Source organism: Tachypleus tridentatus, chromosome 2 (genome assembly GCF_004210375.1).
Source record: "Tachypleus tridentatus isolate NWPU-2018 chromosome 2, ASM421037v1, whole genome shotgun sequence".
Classification (NCBI taxonomy): Eukaryota; Metazoa; Arthropoda; class Merostomata; order Xiphosura; family Limulidae; genus Tachypleus; species Tachypleus tridentatus.
In genome coordinates this window covers 88491174-88510850 of record NC_134826.1, presented here as the reverse complement: position 1 = coordinate 88510850, position 19677 = coordinate 88491174, and the positions used below count along the sequence as shown (strand labels likewise).

The window sequence follows — 19677 nt, the reverse complement described above, 5'->3', positions numbered from 1 at the left end:
AAACCACGCCTACTCAAATAGTAACAACAAACATTTATTGTTCAGTAACGCCAAACAGTACGAATCCAAACAATGAAGAATTACTATGGTAACAAAAAACAGTACAGCTCTCGTGTGCGAAACAACATAATATACTCTCAATAAAACATCAGGGTAACATTAAAACTGATTTCGTAACATAAACTCTGATACATTTCTCGTATACGCATATTTATCATCAACCCATAATTTGCATCCATTTTGTCTACGATGTCTCACTTGCTTTTACAAAGTGCCATTTCTATTTAAACAACACCAACATGTATTAATATTTTAACAAATCCTTTCATCGGGTTACTGTATGTCGTTTATGTTGCATAATACACACGGTTTACTAGTACGTTGCAGTGAATAAAATAGCTGCAAAATATTTTGTTTCTCACAGTACAGCCCAACTGTTGAGTTCTAGTATCGAATAAACTGCTTGTCAGGCAGTGTGCGACTCAGGGAAGATTTTGTTTTGAAGCTACACGAGGAATATCCGCGCTAGCCATCCTTAACTGATCAGCGAAAGACCAGAGGAAAGATAGCTAGTTATTATCACCCACCACAAACTCTTCGGCTACTCTTTTATAGTGGGACTGACTGTCACAGTATAATGCCCCCCACGACTGATAGGGTAAGCATGTTTGGTGGGACGGAGATTCGAACCCGTGAACCTCAGATTGTAGGTCAAGCGCTCTCTAACCAACTAGCCTAACTTGTAAGAGAAAAAAAAACAAAAGATGTAAATGGTATTTTTTACAAACCTCCGATTTCGAGCCTCAAAAGGACGGATTAAGAGAAGTTTGAGAAAACAAAACTAATCTTCTAAATACTTTATTTCTACGCTTTAAATAATTTGAAAATTAAGACGTGAAATACACAAATCATCAGTTAACACTACTAAATTTTTTTTATGGCGTTATCAATTTAGTGTTTACCGACTAATGAACTAAATGGCAGCATTCTTGTGAAGAAACCTAGGTTCGAGCCCTCAGGTAAATTATAAATACTACTGAACTAAGAATTATAAATAATACACCAAGGCACTGGGACACTGTAGAAAGTGAGCGGGGGAGGACTGACTGAAAGAGGTATATTTCTACCAATTTGACAATACTGAAGTCAAAACGAGTCTGCCCCTGTAAACGTGATGCACTGCTCGACACCACTTGTGCAGTTTTATTAATTTCCTAAACTTGCAGACACCAGAGCACAGAGGGACGTCATTAACTGAAACAGCTGTCTTCATTTGAAAGTACTGAAGAATTCTGCATATGTCGGTTCACAGTCTAATGAGGTTGTACAATCCGCATCTGTGTTCTGTCTCTACCCAGATACTCACCGAACCTCTCAACCATTTCACTAAAACGTGAAAGTTTCTTCCAAGATCCTAATACACACATGAACACAGGAAACAACTATCAAGATTTTGTGTTAATGTTTAATTCACGGGTTCGAATCTCACTTGGACCTCGGTTTTAATTTTACAGATGTAAAACCCAGTCCATGTTAGAGTTAAGGAGGTTGTCCGCTTTATTACGTTGGGTTTTCTTATTACAGTGTGTATGTGCGTGTGGTGGGTCTTTATGCCAGAATTTCGTTGTGAAACTGAAACTTAACCGGACACCACGAGGGAAATTTTTCCAAATTTGGGGGACCTCAACGACTGCTCTAAATACACCGCTGGAAATAACAAAGAGCAACTGTTTAAAAGTTGTAGATCAAACCGTTAATTAAAACGTCAGTTGTTGTGGTTTCTATTCAAATAACGAAACCACTCTCAGAACACGACTAATATAAGCACACTTAACAGACGCATCACGTGCCCCAACTCATCCTTGTGTACGTATTTTTACACACTACGTTTTTGAATACGCCTTTCTTTCAAGGTCACATTATTTTATAGAAAACCAACGGATGACTGAAACATTAAATCGGAATCATTCATTATGTTAAAACAATTCTAATTACTTCTTAATTTAATAATAAAACTTTGAGCAGCACAAATGTTGTGTCTTCATATTTACTGACACTTTAAATCCAACCACTTTTTAGCTATCCAAGTGTTTATATTTACTGAAATACCATGTTTATACTTTTTTATTACAGTTTTTTTCCAGTATACATATTTTTTTTCCACCGACTATTTGGACTGAACAGGTTTTTTAAAAGATATATTTCGTCTACACCGTCAAAGATAAAGACAGGAAAAAAAAACGTGACAAACGTTGGAATAATGCCAAAAACTGGTAAATAGCTCTTCCAACTAGTGTCGCGACTCCCACTTTAACTGACTAATTTGACCTGAATGTTCAGTGCGTGTTATATTTAATTCATTACTACATTGTATAGTTCCGATTTGCAAGATTTATTTAGAAATTTCAAAAAAGGAAGAAAAACAAAGGTGCCAGGAATATGCAACTTGTGCACTTCATGATCGACTGACCTCTTTCCATCTTATGAATATAAAAATAGTTACGAAATTCGTAACTATTTCGTACACCGAAAAAATGGAGGAGGACTGGAACATAGCAGATATATAAGGGTTGTAGCTATAGGATGGGATACAAAAAAAAAAAAAAACGTTTTTCTGCATTTTCTGATGTATACGAAAAAGGATTTAATCACCATACGTAGAAACCGTGTTTGTTTAAATAACAATGCAAGATAAAAGTTACCGTCAAACAAATGTCTTCGCAAAATATTTTTACGTCGCCAGCATTAATTTGTGCTTACGTTGACACTAGCTAAAGTTGAACTCACGTAGGCTCCGATTTTGACATTAAAAAAAAAAAAAAAGTCCAACTAACAAACATGATTACAGCGTTATCTTGGTCGACTACTGTGTAACGTGAGGAAAGGCCTGGTCAGAGTCTTGTGTAGGAGATGGAGGTTGGTCCCATCGCTCGTGAGTCCCGGGACTGAGGTGAGTAATGACCACGTGGACAGCTTGGAGCTTCTCCATCTTCGGAGGAATATGGCACAGTTTGTAGGTTACGTCATCACCGTGGCGTGGCGCATATTCTCCTTCGATGCTGAAAAACAAAAACAAAGTTGTCGTCACTCAAAGTGTACCTCTGAAACATGAGTTATGCATTCTAAAAAACGGCTAGTGTGGGTATTAACCTGAATATGACGTAAGAAGGTCGAAACGTTGTTCTGCATTTTATTTTATTAAAGTTTTAATACCAATACCAGCCGTGTTTAGAGTACATTTTTACTTTAAGCGGATTTCTCGTCATCGTTAATAATTATACAACTTAACAGATAACTTTGTAGAAATGTTTTAGGTACGCGGTTGTTTACGTACACATTTACTTGTAATTTAAAATAAATGTTTTACAGTAAACAAATCTGAGCAGAAACACAACAGTCAGCTAAAAGCTCACCAACCTTTAAAATCCAAGTGAAACCTTGTCTTCCAGTGTGGATAACGCGCCTTTGAAATAATATTCTGACACTCATCAAATCTACGGCAATGCTTGAAGCTAACTACTGCGCCTGCGTGTACGAGTAGAAATGTTATTGTTTAAGACGGGGGTCACCAAACTTTTCATGATTTGGCCAGATTACTTGGGGAATGAGACGCGCGGGCCACATGATCACTATGTTCAATACTCATAAGCTAGAACGAAAGCTCTCTGTTAAAAGACTTAACACTAAGTTTAGGATGTCACATTAGCCATGTGGGAGTAGCATGCAATACACACATATAATAAAAAACAAACAGAAATATAAACAACATCTTTATTTACCAAAAAGTTATCAAAGAAGGTGACATTAGAAAAAACAATTGTCACATCGCACATAGTGAGTACATATCTGAATTTCACTATGCCGCAAAAAAAGTTAGCGAGATTTATGAAATTGGCGTTTGGCTTTCAAAATATCTTCAATGCTGGGTTTTGAATTGCTGCATCCAATCATTAGAATTGCTTTCAAATGTTCATCAGTCAACCTTGATCGATGTACTGACTTCGCATACTTCATTTTTGAAAATGCTTGTTCACAGACATAAGTTGTTCCGAACACTGATGCAATACCAGATGCGAACTGCTTTAGCTTTGGAAAATCATCTTCAGGTATGCAGCTGTAAAATTCAATAAGTTGACCCTCTCCATGTTTTGCTTTCAACAAGTCATTTCCTTGCAAATCGATGACCTCCAGCTGAAGTTCCACTGGCACGTCATCAATGACGCAATTAAAAGAATTCTGAAAAATGAGAATGTCACTTTCGATTTTGTCGAGATCCGAAAATCTCTAAAAATGCTTATTTAAAATCACCAATGATCTTTTTCTGTAACTCTAGGTTGATATTTTCTGTGATTCCAGCATGAAACTCATTGAAACACTGAAAATAAGAGAGGTTTCCTCCTTCCAAATGTGCTTCAAACAATGACAGCTTTCTCCGAAATCCTTTAATGATTCTATAGAGATCACAGACAAGATTATTCTTCCTCCGAAGTTTCAAGTTCAATTCATTCATGTGGAATATGACGTCAACCAAAAATGACAACTTTGACAACCAGGTTAGATCCGACAGAAGTGGATCGGCTCTATATTTCTCGATAAGAAGTATATCTATTTCTCTTCTCAGCTTATAAAAACGAGACAAGACTTTACCGCAGCTGAGCCACCTCACCGCCATGTGATAAGGCAAGTCACAGAAATCTGAATCAATTTCTTCAAGAAACACCTTGAACTGCGATGATTAAGTGCATGACCCCGAATGAAGTTCACTGCAGAAATGACTGGTTTCAGTACGCAAGAAATATCCAAGTCTTTTCCACAGAGTGCTTGCTGATGTATGATGCAGTGTATGAACAGAGCACTTGGGACATGAAGATCTTCCAACTGTTTCCTGATCAGCCCCACCAGACCCTTCTTTACTCCAACCATGTTTTTTCCTCCATCAACTGTTACACCTCTAAGCTGATTCCACTGAAGGTTATAATCTTGCAAAGTTTTATGCATTTCCATGAAAACATCTTCTCCAGGTGTTCTTCCGTGCATGCTGCAAACTGATGCCAACTCTTCCGTGATCTGAAAGTCCAAATTAACTCCACAAATGACCACGAGAAGTTGTGACGTACTCGAGAGATCAGTACTCATCCTGTGCCAGAGAATACTATGAGAAGTTCCTAGCTTTTTGGCGTATCTGTAATGCGATCTTCTCTCCAAGTTCTTCTGCTCTTCGTACAACTGAAGTTGCTGAAAGGCTGATACTTTCAAAGAAATTGGCTTTTTCAGGACGCAGCTCATTTGCTGCTTCCATCATACACTCTTTAATGAAGTTGCCATCAGTAAAAGGTTTTCCTCGCTCTGCCATCCTATGCACTATTTTGTAACTTGTACGAGTGATAGATTCAGTTTCAGCAAACTTTCTCGTGAAGAGATTCTTTTGAGATTCAAAAACACGTTTCATGGATTCATGTCTCAGAAAGGAACTTTCCTGAAAATTTTAAATGTGTTGATAGATGTTTTGTTTCGTAGTGACGCCGAAGATTGTACTCTTTCAAAACGGCAACACTTTCGGTGCATATCATACAAGTAGCTTTCTGTTTTTTTGTTTCCACAAAGAAGTATTTTTCTCCCCATTCTTCATTGAAAGCACGACACTCACAGTCCATTTTTCTTCTTTTAAAAGCAGCCATAACGATGGGTGAAAAAAAAACAGGATCTGAAAATGAAAAACACAGAACGCTGCGAGAAAAGTATTGTACTGGTCCAAGAACGCACAAAAAATATATTGAAACGTATGTTTCCCACGACACTTACCAAAGATCGAGTTACAAAAAGCGCATAACCCGACTACTAAGATAAATGAGCTTGCTGAAGCGGTAATCCTAGGCCGTTGAATTTAAAAGACGAGTGGATAGGACGAGGATTAAGTCTGTACTTGTTTTCGAAATCCTAATGCTTTCATAGATACGAGGTCTGTTAAAAACATACGCGGACTGTTTGAATTGCGCGGCTCCAGTTGGTTCCAGGGGAATCCGCTTGGTGTCGCTAGGTTCGCACAGATCAGCTGATTACGACGCCATTTCCCGATTGCAGATATCTTCATTTGTGTATTAGCTACGCGGTTTTAAGTGAAGTGCGATTTTTTCGTTTGGCGGATTTCAAAATGAATGACCTGAAGGAGCAACGACTTGCTGTGAAATTTTGTGTTAAACTTGGAAAATCTGCAACTGAAACTTTTGCTATGCTTAACACGGCTTACGGTGATGTTGCTATGAAGCGTACGGCATGTTTCAAGTGGCATGAACGTTTTAAGGATGGTCGACAGTCCATTGAAGATGATGAGCGTCCTGAACGTCCTTCCACCTCAACTAACGACCCACACGTCGACAAAATCAACACCCTGGTGCGGGCAAATCAACGTCTGGCTGTCAGGGCTTGCTGAAGAGTGTGGGATATCAGTTGGATCTTGTTACGAGATTTTGACCGAAAAATTGAAGATGCACCGCGTTGCTGCGAAATTTGTGCCTCAGAACTCGTGTGTTTTTGGCCAAACACTCGATCACTGTTCTTACCCAACCCCTACTCACCTGTTCTTGCTTCTTGCGATTTTTCTTGTTCCCCAAACTCAAAAGACCCTTGAAAGGAAGAAGATTTGAAACGATTCCCGAGATTAAGGCAAATGCGACGAAGGAGCTGGAGGACATTACAAAAGAAGCGTACCAGGACTGTTTCAACAAGTGGAATCACCGTTGGGATAAGTGTGTGCGTTGGGGAGGAGAGTACTTTGAAGAGGTTCCAGACCTGTAACTTCTAAATAAAGTACATTTTGTTTTATGACGTCAGTCCGCGTATTTTTTGAACAGCCCTCGTACGTGCCTCGATATGAATAAACTGACAGCAAGGGCGAAAGAAGAATTTTCCTATTGGTTAAAAATGCGCGTGACAGCCTTATTTCTTTTTATCATAACGTCTTGTGTTTGCCAGCTTAAAGCGACCATTGGTGTGACTTATTTTGTTATGACAGTCGGACATTTGATGAAATGTCAATTTTTATTTCCAAGCGGCTAGCTGCTGGCGGGCCGGACAAAATGACCTCGAGGGCCGTAGTTTGGTTGTTCTCAAAAGTGCATTATCTAATTACGGAATTTAACATAGGTAGCAATAATTACTTAAAAATGATACATGAAAATGCATTGTGGAAATATACTGGGTATTAATAGTAGAAATAGTGTTGTTTCGGGATATTTCATAAAAAAAAGTTTACGTTCTGACTTGTACAACTATAATTTTTCTTGTATGTATCAGTTTCACTTCGTACAATTACAACGTTGTTTTCAGAAACGTTTGTTTGTAGTTAAGCGCTAGGCTACACAATAGGCAATCTGTGCTGTGCACACCACGAGCGATCGAAATCCGGTTTTTAGCGTTACAAGTCAGTAGTCATAGCGTTGAGACACTAGGGCGGAGGCTGTTGTTTTCAGATATGGAGTGTCGTTCTTAAATGTTCAAGAGTATAGGACGGTCCCTTTAAGGTGGTCTTTGACCTTTGTATTCTGCCCCCTTACAGTTCGACCTTGATAAATCGTTGAAATGTGTCACATGTGTTTTATTCCTTTGATTTTACTTCAATTCGAAGAATGTCTTCAAACTACGTTCTTGTTTCTATTTTTAAACAGTTGGTATTTATTAAGACCCATTAATCGTGTTCATATTTATTATAAGATGAGATTTGTTTCTATATTCCAGGAAAGTTGTCGCCGACGTGTTCCATAAAATGATTATCACCCGAGATAAAGTTTTATGGTTTCTTGTTGATTGAATATCGTGCGATTTTTATGTTTGCGTTTCACCACTTTTTATGGAAGAAAATCTTATATTTTTCATAATCCACTGTTAAACTCGTTGGCAACAAGCTTGTCATGCGAAACTTAAATTCACAAATTTTAAGGTTCCATTTTTTTTAAAACAACAAAAAGCTATTGTTTCCAGATCCCTATAACCACAGGTACCAAATCCAGTTGATTGTTCGTTAAGGTTTAAGTTAAAGTCACAGAAAATATCACCAAAATACGCCGTTAGATGTAAACTAATTTACAATTACATTTAACAATATATTTAAGCATTCACTTATCGGTAACAGTATCTGTTGAAAGTACAAGTTTTAATATGTAGTGTATTAAAAAAAAGCTGAAATATTAACAAACTCACAACCTTACTCTGAAATATGAAAGAAGATATCGTCTGATCCATCGTCGGGTGTAATGAATCCATGTCCCCTCTGTCGGCAAAAGTACTTAACTTTACCATACTGAACAGGATTGGAGGCTGCTCTCTCTGACCTGTGGGTAGTAAGAATGTCAGACATATCGCAACTCACTCCATTAAACAGCATGCGAAAATTAAAAATAGAATAATTTTAGGTTCTTCCAGAACTGTTAGAAATAAACGACCAGACGACACGGTTTTGGGGAACGAGAAACAAGACCTTCACATCTAGCACATTATAAACAAGACCTTCACATCTAGCACATTATAAATCTATTTCCTGGATAATTACTCGAAGTTTAATTTATTATACTAAACCACCAGTTGAATGTTTAGACAGGAAATTAAATTCGCTTCCCAACGGTAACAAAAGCAAATTAAAATGGCTTCTAAGTTATCAAACACGATAATTAGAACTATCGCTGTAGAAACTTCCAAATATATTTCATTGAAAACCTCGAACAGCGAGCGTGTGCTATACCAACTTATATCACGTGCTCGGAAAGGTGACTTATCCCCACCAGGCAATAACAAACGTATCAATATACAACGAAAGGATAAATTCCGATTTTGAAATTATACAACAACTCGGTTAATCGTGTGGAATCGATCGCTATGCATGTATGCATCTCCAGGTACTAATCTCAGGGGTATATAAAAAACACACACTGTTCAACTCAGTTTACCGATAAAAACCGGACCACTATATACAACACACACTGTTCAACTCAGTTTATCGATAAAAACCGGACCACTACGTACAACACACCCTGTTCAACTACTACTTTTCTAAACCGTCTGCCCAAAACATTGCTAGAATTACACATAGTAACGTTAATGATACAAATATCTAACCTCTTTAAAACGGAACTTCCTACCACTGACATAGCGTGCGAAAAACTCACCTGTGTATATACATTGTTCTCATATTAAATAAAAAAAATTATACTTGAAATCATAAGCCAAGCAATGGCGCTTATATCGTCTCAAGCCCTTGTTCTTACAAAATTGTGGTTTGCCTATAATAGGGACCTTAGGTATACACAAGTATATACAAGTTCAAAGGTTACACACACTGACCATCCAGGAAAACTAAACATGCTGAGCAGACAAACTATACACTTGGACCTTGTGCCCCTACCCAACCAAAATAAGAGAATAAAGTTGTTCTAGCTTTACTAGTGCGTGTCACTTACCTTAACGCATCAGAACGTTTATTGAGCTATTATCACCTGTCACTCTCGCTAATGAAATACAGAGACTAGTTCATTACTCTCACTGTAAACAACACCAAAGTCTAGTTCACTGTTAGCTGTCACTCTGCTGAATATCTTAACCTAAAGTTAATTTTCATCTGTAAACCGCTACATCATTCACTGTAGTAAATTAGTTTTCAACTATCTATCTTTCTTTATCTTCAGCAAGCCCGAATCTAGATAACTGAGTTATTTTTATTATACTGTGTAACTAGTTCACTATTTACTTCACTACAGTAACTTTGTGTATATATCTCACCCCTGGGGTAGGTTGTTCATTGGTGCTATCCCTAACTTCTCACAATGTTACCAATACATACATTGAAGCTGTCCGGGTCCTTCGAGTAATGACAGGGCTGGGGATATGGCTACCTTCAGTAGAAACTGGGAAGGTTAGTGGATTCTCAGGTTGAGAATCGTGGCGAATATTGGCATGATGTGACATCTGAAGAAGAAATACACCAGAGTTAACACCACACGTGTTATCACTATTAATTGCCTTAAGTCTAACTATTAACTACCATACTGCCCCTAATTACTCCCTCTCTAATTATGACACCAGTATTTTTATAGAGCTTATATTGTGTAACAGTAATAGTAACTCAATCTATAATTCAATTTTATTAACGTAATTTTGATTTTAAAACAAACAACACAAACACTTATTAGCATTGAAATCTACAAATCTCGTGAAATATCAGTACCCCTCCCTGTCGGCGTTAATTAGAAACAAAATCTCTATTTTGTTTAATTCATACTTCACCACTTTAATCTTGAATAAATTAATATTTGATAAAGAAAGGTAATACGATCAGAAATATACAAGTGTCTCAACTAAAGTGCTTGGCATAGAGTCATTTAAATCTTTGAGACAAGTGCTCTGTTGATAGTAGTAAAAAACAACAGACATTGAATGTCAAAAGAAGAAAATACCTAGATATATAAATCATTAGTTGGTTACATTTTGAATAGTGTGTAGGGCTTTGGTCATCTCATACAAGATAAAATACTGAATTAATGGAAACAGTTGATTTTAGAACCAGAAGACTTATTTCAAAGGAACAGATGATTCAAATCTAATAATGCAACTTCTCGTGGAGGATCACTCTCAGGTGAAACAAATGTTTTTTGTTTTTTTTTTATATCCATCCTACCTAGTTTTTAAAAGTTCATTTCCTTCTTAAACTCCTGCAGTGTTAGGCTTTGCTACTACCAATGGTAACTTATTCCACAAACCAATCACCACGTTTTTAAAGTAAAACTCTTAACTTGAGCATAGCCAGTCTTACCAAATCTTAAGTTTGTGCCATCTTGTCCTACAGTCTCTGAAATATAATAAAAGTCAAAGGTCTTTAGCCAATTTACACCTTACAGAGCATTGTCAACTTCAATGGTCTCAAATTTCTTTGTACCATTACCTGAAAACAATGATGAAAGAAAACCCAATTACAAGATTTTAAAATGCCAGACTAGACTACGGGTGAATTGGTTATTAAATGGGCTGCTGTCAGCAGCACTGGTAGCCAACATTTTTGAAAAGTTTAAAAAAGAATAAAAGGTTTACATAAAAATAGAGGATAGGTTTACATTTATACAAGGGTGGGTGCGTACGGAAAGCCATAGAGGACCAAATGGTGCATTGTTGTCCGTGTGTTATGATGTTAACATCTCCCTGGGTGATATCAAAAATCAAAATCATATCAAAAATAATTTTTGAGAATGTTAAATTTTACTATAGATATTATATGAACACTTCCTAAATGAACCATGGTAACATCTCTCCCAAACACAGACAATTTTGGCCTTTTGCAATGTGTTATATCTATAAAACATTGGATCCTGATATGCAACCATTCCAGTTGCACCAGTCATCATACATGGTTGGGTTGGTTGGTTGATTTGATGTTTTATGGCAAAAAGCAGCTCGGCTATCTGCGACAAACATCCGATAAAAAGTTAAAATCAAGTTAAGTAAAATTCATAAAAGGAAGTTAAGGTAAAACAAAACAAAGTTAAAAAAACAAACAATAAATAGCATAAAACCAATATTTACATCTAGTCTATAACGTTAAGAGAAAAACTACAGTAATACAAGTTGTAAAGGACTCTGTAGCATAATTGCAATTATCATAACTCGCTAGGAAGACTAACAGGTAAGTACAAAAACTACCGTCAGTCACCTGGAGTTGGCCTTCCCAATCCTGCTTTCGAGTTATTTGACGTTACGGCCATTTTCTAATTTCAAATCGAACTGGATGGACTGCGATTCTTAAAGGGAATCACATTGAAAACGGTCTAATGTATAAATTAAAAAACTTAAATGGCATTAAAAAGATTAATGTCCTTTAAAAAAATTAAAAACATTTCCAAGGTGGACAGTGTCACCATCACCAACAACACTGTCTGACGTTACGGATAAACCTTCGGAAAGAACATGTTTAAAATGGTGCTGTCGTTTGACATAACGACGGCAAAAAAAGTAAAATGTGGCTTATTAGATCTGAGTGTTACATAGGCAACACGTTAATGCATTAGTTCCAAATAAAAGAAATCGACGAGTTAAAAAACTGACCAATGCGTAGTCTACTTAGAACAACTTCCTCTTTCCGATCCTTATGGAAGCAAGACAACCAAAGTCTAATATAGGGTTTTAATTAGAAAAGTTTGTTTTCGCGTTGCTCACTCAAAGTCGAATGCCAGCTGACACGGAGCCGAACCTTGAATACAGAACCATAGTCCATGTATAGAATAGGCACAGCTGTGATAGTGCCACAGCAGACAGGTTTAGCTGCGATATCAGCGAGCTCGTTCTCGCGAATACCAATGTGACCCAGTATCCAGAAAAAAACTGGATAGAAGTAGAGGTTTGAGAGAAATTGGTCAGTCCGTTTTAAATACTGGCGAGAACAGGGTGTGGACTAGCGTAAAGCGATTCCAGGGCCATTAGAGAACTAAGCGAGTCAGTATAAATAATGCAGTTTGAGTACTGCTTAGCTTCTATGGGATCCAGGGCAAGAAAAATGGCGTACAGTTCAGCAGTGAACACAGAAGCTGAAGAGGGGATTCTGCACGCAACTACCAAACCACAACAAACCATGGCAGAGCCCATATAATCATCTGATTTCGAACCATTTGTATAAATAGGAATGGAAAGATGGTTCGAAAGATGTTCAGCAAATAACAGACAGTATTTCCAATCAGGAGTGTCTGCTTTTCTCAGATGACTTAAAGATAGGTCACATTTGGAGACTGTAATAAGCCATGGTGGGATGGGCTGACCAGTGTATTCAGCAATGTTATCCCAGGACAGACCCAATTTATCCAACTGTATTATACAGCCAGTAACTGCTGGCGATGAGGTTCAAGAGTGTGGGATGTCTACGGAAAGTATCCCAGGCCCGTTTTTGAGCCTTCCGTGCCTTGTGGCAGGCAGGATTCCACCATGGACAAGGATATAGTGGAAAACGTGTCAAGATTTAAAATACATTAAGCAGCTGCTTGTATAACTCAGTCAGTTACTGCTGCCACACAGTCGTCTATTAATGGCTTACAGACGATGGCAGGATCAAGTTCTGCAAGAGCAGTGAAAGAGAGCCAGTTTGCCTGATTCACTTTTCATCGAGGCATGCGGGTCGGGTAGCATCAACCACGACCAATCTCTCTCAAGATTATAGGAAAATGATCACTGCCTCGTGGATTATTGCTAACCCTCCATGAAAAGTGGAATAGTGAAGGGGAGCAAATTGAGAGATCAATTGCAGTAAAGAACAGATTAGTGCATGAAAATAAGTAAAAGAACCGCTATTGAAAAGAGAAATATTGTAATCAGAGAGCATACTCTCTACGGAGTGACCCCTCCTATCAATATCAGCACTTCCCCAAATAAGATGATGTCCATTAAAGTCCCCCAGGTTTAAAACGGGAGATGACAACTATTCAATGAGAGCATCAAGATCTGATTGATCATAGATATCTTCAGGAGCCAGGTATAGAGAACAAACAGTGATGGTACAACCAAAGTAAACACGGATGGCTACGGCCTCCAAGGGCGTGTCGAGTGGCAAAGACAAGTTAGACATATGCTGATCAACCAACACTGCCACCCCTCCATGCACTCGTCCATCGCACAACCTGTCATTTCTGTACAAAGAAAACCGCCGAATGGTGACTGTATCGGCAGGTTTCAGAAATGTTTCCTGAAAGGAAGGACAAACAGGATGGTAGGAAGCAATCAGTGTTTTGATGTCATCTAGATTAGAACGTAAACCTTGACAGTTCCATTGTATCAAGGTAGCCATTTTTATTTATGTGTAGGCGAATTGGGTAGAAAACCCTTCTGTTTACAACGTCTTTTTCTTTATTTTCTTTATTCAGGAGGTCTGTCGACCTCCATAGATCCTGCTCTGGGTTAGTTGGGCAAGTCTTTGCTATTGGAAGAGGATTCCAGCAACTGAGGACATGAACGAATGATCATTTTAGATCTTGGGGTGGGAGATGTTCCCGAGGAAATGCCTGTACCCAGAAGGAAGTGGATCTTGGGGTTTGCTGGAATGTATGTTAGGGACACAGATGGGTGCTGAAGTTGATTCATCAACTTTTTTAACCGTGGAGGTGAAAAGACTTTTCATTTGGTTTGAGAATGATTATTTTGGAGACACAGAGATCCATCTGCATTTCCACTGTAGTAGTGGAACGAAGTGCAGCAGCATACGTCAGAGATAAAGCAGTGGACAGCAACCTTTGAGCCTCATGGTAAGTAATGTTATGAATTGTTTTTAAATGTTGCACCTCTTTCTTCCAACCATTTACGGTAAGAACGAAAGTAGGATGGGTGAGAGCCATTGCATCTGATGCAATGAGGGTCTGTTTCACACTTGTAGGCATTGTGGTCCTTGCCACCACAAAAGGCACAAGTCAAGGAATCATGACATGATGTCTTTGAGTGACCGAATCGCTGACACTGGAAACAACTGAGAGGGTTTGGAATGTATGGCTGTACCTTGCAATTAAGATGACCTGCCTTGATGGTGGCAGGTGGACGTGGTGATGTAAATGTCAGAATTAGGGCAATAGTCGGCATCATAATTCCATCTTTGAATGGAAACACACCTTACTACACAAACTCTTTGGGCAGAGAAACCAGCAAGAAACTCAGACTCGGAGATGTTCTTCAAATCTCTCTCAACAATAACTCTTAGTGACGAATTCAAAGTAGCATGGGGCATAACCTCAATGGATATATTCCCAATCGCCTTTGAATGTAAAAGGAATTCACTGTGTTTAGGTGTGGATGTTTTCACCAATATGTCACCAGAGCGAGGCTTTCTGACTGACTTTGGAGAGCTAGCAAGTACCTCTGGTGTCTTCTGAATGAAAAAGGGAGACATTTGCCCAAAATATTTGTCTGAAAGAGAATGTAATATAAGAAAATGAATTACAGGTGTTACAGAGGTTGAAGATTGGTCTTCAGAATCTTCAACACATGGTCATTTACCAATGGTATGTTTTTTCACTATTATTTTTTAAACTTTGATTAGGGGGATCCGTAATAATAAAAAGAATGTTTCAGTGCCCACTAATACCACTCACCGTGGAACCCTACAAGAGGACGCACTACAGTGCCAAACAAGGACATTGCAGCAATGCCAAGATATTTTGAGCACTATACCCAAACACCAGTATCAGATACAATGTCCACAACATCAGCTGAGAACATCCACTACTGGTGCTTGGTTGACCCTAGCCTAAGTGGACCAGCCAATTGGCCCTATGGGGGCCACCCCAAGGCGGCTCTTCTACAAGAATTCAAGGCCAAAGTGGTGTGTTAGGGTTGGACCCCTCCACCACCAGCATCCTTTACTTACCGTCATGGGTCGTCATGCACGAGCAAACACACACACGGGTGGATGTTTAGATCCCAGAGGAGATAAACAAAAAGAACAGAACCTTCCCTGGGAGGTCCCCTCACCACATACAGGAATCCACATCAAGTGTGCCTGGTTGGGATAGATGAGTTTCATACATCGAAAAAGGGTTTGCTGAAAATGAAACAAAACCAGGCTAGCTTACAAAGGGTGTAAGGGATAAAGATAAAGGAAAGCATTATGAATTAAAGAAATTTAAACTAACTACTATAACAGGCAACTTAAAAGTTTATTGAAAGTAAAAAGGGTTGGTTAAACAAGAAATTTAGATATCAAAAAGGGCACACAAGGGAGACTTGAAACATAATATAGGTATTTATTTAAATACTTTAAGAACTAACAAATTGTTGGGCCTTTGAGGGATAATAAAAAAGGCTATTTTCTGATGATTATAAGATGGCTGGGTTTGTACAAATGAATATTTTAATAATATTTCTTATCCTGAAGATTTGGATGATGGAAACAAGATATTGTTAACTGTGGGACTAAAGCAGTTTAAAGGGTGATAAAAACTCCTGGACCAGTAAAAAAAAAAAAAAGAAAAGTGAAAAGGATACATATTTTTAATGTGTAATTTAATAGTGGGCTGATGCCAGCAGATTGGAAGTTCACTAATGATACTCATTAAGGTTGTTTATAAACAGTGTAAGTAATTATTATTATTACATAAGTGGTGGTAAAATGTTTGAGAGTCTGAAGGATATGTTTTGCAGATCCATTTAACAAATCTTAAAATTTTGTTTGAAATTGAAAGTTGTTTCATTAGCAGAAAATCTTTGAATAGGTTTTTCTTGTGGTGATGAGGGTATGAATTTGAAGTTTCAGAATGAATTTAACAAGGTGCTATGTAAGAGTTAAAAAAACATCTATAGGCATGGTGGGCAAGTTGGACTGAAAAAAAAAAGAGGCTGAATGAGAAAGCAGGATTTGTCATAAATTGAGTTTAATCAAATTAGATTAATATCACAAGTTGGATAGGCACCACAAGACTCAATGTTTATGTCTTTGCTATTTTGATTTACATCAATGACATATGAAGGAATGATTTACAGATTGCTTAAATTTGCTGCTGATATTTGGTTCTTGGGTATTGTTGGCTGTGAAAAGAATGCTGCTGCTTTACATAAGGATTAGTTTATTTGGAAAGTTAGGTGAATATGGCCAACAGTTTTTAATTACACAAAATGAATATTAATGGATAAGAGATATAATTTAAATTACATTTAATTGGAACAATATTAATGGCTTTACACACAAAAAAGGAACTTGGAATTTTGGTTGATCAGTTACTGTTACTTATGGTAGGACAAATACAATATTAAGTTATATGTATAGAAATACTGAATATAACCCGAAAGAGATTATAGTTTTAGTTTGGCAATATCTGGAGTGTTATATTCAGACTTACCTTACCTTGGCTTCTTACCTTAAGAACAACAAACTGCTGGGAAAGTACAACCCATGAACTTGTTTCCTCTTGAAAAAAATAAGAATCAAAAGATGGGATCTGAATGAGATGTTTACAATTAAGAAAATTTACAGTGTAAAATAACCGATGCATTGACTTTTTGTATTTAATAGTGAAATTGGAAAGAAGAGGGAACAGAAATAAAAATTATGAAAGACTTGAAGTACCGTCAACTAATCCCACATGGTTCTTTTATGGCAGATTAGTCGGCCCTTGGAATGGGTCAAGTTCACATATGGTGAATGCAGTAAATTTAAGGAAAGGGTTAATAAATATTTAAATGAATCCAATAAGGACTGGTTTTGGGCTTTTTTTTAAAGTTTAGTTGATGGTATAGCCTTAATGAACCAAAGGAAAAAAAGCCAGATATTTTTGTCAAACTTTGCAAAATTCATGAAAAGAGGGGGTTTATCACATACAAAGTTGTCCACTAAGTACATACAAATAGTATCACTATCTTAAAAGTAACTACAAAATTTGATAATACTTTTATGTATTGGACTATGTGTATGTCAGATAATATTCAACCTCAAGTAATGCTGAACTGATAAACTAATCGGTTTTAAAATTGTCATACAAGTGCATCACCATGTTTGTTTTCGTATTAACTGTGTAAAGTATGTTTGCCATATAACAATTACTAATTTGAACACTTTATTAAAATTATGTGATGTTGGACACACCATCTTCTAGCAAAACAGCTATAACAAATACAGTATAGATCTCTAGCACAAAAATATGAACTCACTGTTTTCTTTCTTTAGGGATGAGTTTCTTAAACAGAAAGGGAGCATTTTCAAGGCACAATAAATAGACTAACTGTGGAGAGCATGGGGAGAAAGTCCAATTAATCACTTGACCTTAAACTTCTGTGAGAGGGAAGTCCCCAACAAATAAAACCCTTCCAAAGTAAGAAAGTTTCTGTGGGAGACACTGTCACTGGTCTCCAATGAATCATACAAAGGCACCAAGTTTTTTTTAAAGCCTAATTTCTAGTCTGCAGTACTCATTTAATAAATGTTTTTAGTAGCAGTTTAGTATTAAATATCAAATGTTTGCTATTAATAAAGTTCAAATTCTTTCACACACACACAAAAGCCATTTTCTTTTGTAATTAAACAAAGTTAGTTACCCATGCCAAAACAAACATCACCCAGCCCCTTTGTTTCAAGTTTCTGGACATTATAAACAGCTATCATCTATCTGGATGTTATAATTAAGAAATACTATGCAAATTATAATTGACAACCAAGGGTGCAAGTTACCATAAATTAGTATAATAGCATAAACTCTACAACAAACTTTACCAAGTATCTATACTCTTCAAAGTACTTTCTTAAAAAGGTATTCATAAATATTCTGCATTTTTAATTTAATAGTGAAAAATCTCTCCACTTATTGTAAAAAATACCAAATATTCAAGAGTTTGCACTAAGTGGCAGGGTTATATTTAAAAAGTGGTGCTAAACCGTCTGAATTAAAACCTCAATTTCTTAAGTCTTTAAAATATTACATATCACTTGTAACTTATATTTCAAAATTATGACGCGACTTAATAAATGTTAACCACTTGTACTCAAAATATATTACAAACATTCGTAGAATGTTTCATATTTAATGACAGTTTGCATTTAAAATCAAAAACTTATTTAATATATTCTGTAAAGTAATTTTATTGGTTCCTTACATTATTCATAAATTTGTTGAAATAATATATGAATTTAAACAAATAACCTTGGAAACAATATTACATGTAAAAGTTATTCCTCAAGACGGCTTAAGAGAGATGAATTTTAGACACTCAGTTATGTTTCTGTACGAATAGATCTTGTTCTCCGAGTTGAAATTTGAAGACAGAGAAACAAAGATAATTAGCCCACCTTACATATTCTACTCAAGAAAAGTCGCTAATACTAAGTAACTTAATAACAAACCATGATTTGAATATTAAAATCAATTCCAAAATACAAGTGGTAATTTTTAAACAACTTACCACAAGTTATATTGACGGTAATATTTTAACAAGCTGCTTGCTAATCTATTAATCAGATTGTATAAAGTTTCGATAATTAATATCGATTCTTGCACACTTACAGATTCCTTATATCACCTCGCAACCAACTCTCAAACCTTCATCGCATGTTATTTATCAGTCGTCTCGGCGACATCAGCTCCATCTTTAAAATCACCACCGTTTACATCGATGGTTGTAAAATTAGAGAGTTAATCTCGATATTATTTTAAAAGTAGAGAGGACATATTTCAAATTCAAACCCAGTCCTAGCCATCAAGTATAAGAATTATTAATTATTTACTACTCACAAACCTGATTCTGATACAATGGCACACTACATATCCAATAATATAAATGAATACTGATACAAATATTCAATAATATAATTAAACATTTTATTAATAAATTAATTATTCAACATAATTTTATGTAAAAGTTTTAAAATATATAGAGCTTTATAGATTGGCAATTTACATGATATTACCTCACATTTACATTGTATTTTTTACAAAGATCTTTCTAAAACTCCCTTTGCTAACCCTATACACTTTTCCAAAACAAAATGTAATAACATTTTAGCTGCATGCCGCTGTCGACAAGGCTTTTCACCCATCAAGTTGGCTGAGAATGCAAAATATGAAAACGCTATTTACCGGTTGTTCCACATGACATACTATTTGGCGTACACGTTTAATGCACGATATTACCAATTTCTCGCATGAAATTTACCTTCATACTGACACCCTCTGGGAAACACGAAAA

At 36.7% G+C, this 19677-nt stretch overlaps 1 protein-coding gene across 7 annotated transcripts; it reads right to left on the bottom strand.

The window, feature by feature from the left end:
* Window positions 1-13: 13 nt before the first annotated feature.
* On the bottom strand, window positions 14-19105 carry LOC143244447 (calcium-regulated heat-stable protein 1-like). 7 transcript variants are annotated; one of them, XM_076489114.1, is made up of 5 exons: window positions 18996-19078; window positions 16860-16909; window positions 9830-9954; window positions 8205-8327; window positions 14-3059 (listed from the first exon to the last, which is right to left on the bottom strand). In XM_076489114.1, exons 3-5 carry the CDS (start codon window positions 9952-9954, stop codon window positions 2864-2866), a joined length of 444 nt encoding a protein of 147 aa, XP_076345229.1. In that variant the 5' UTR covers window positions 16860-16909; window positions 18996-19078; the 3' UTR covers window positions 14-2863. The 7 variants fall into 7 exon arrangements, with proteins under 7 accessions (XP_076345229.1, XP_076345223.1, XP_076345228.1 ...); XM_076489108.1 differs by having other exon boundaries at window positions 16847-16909; window positions 18895-19061; XM_076489113.1 differs by having other exon boundaries at window positions 16847-16909; window positions 18996-19034.
* Between the last annotated feature and the right edge of the window lie 572 nt (window positions 19106-19677).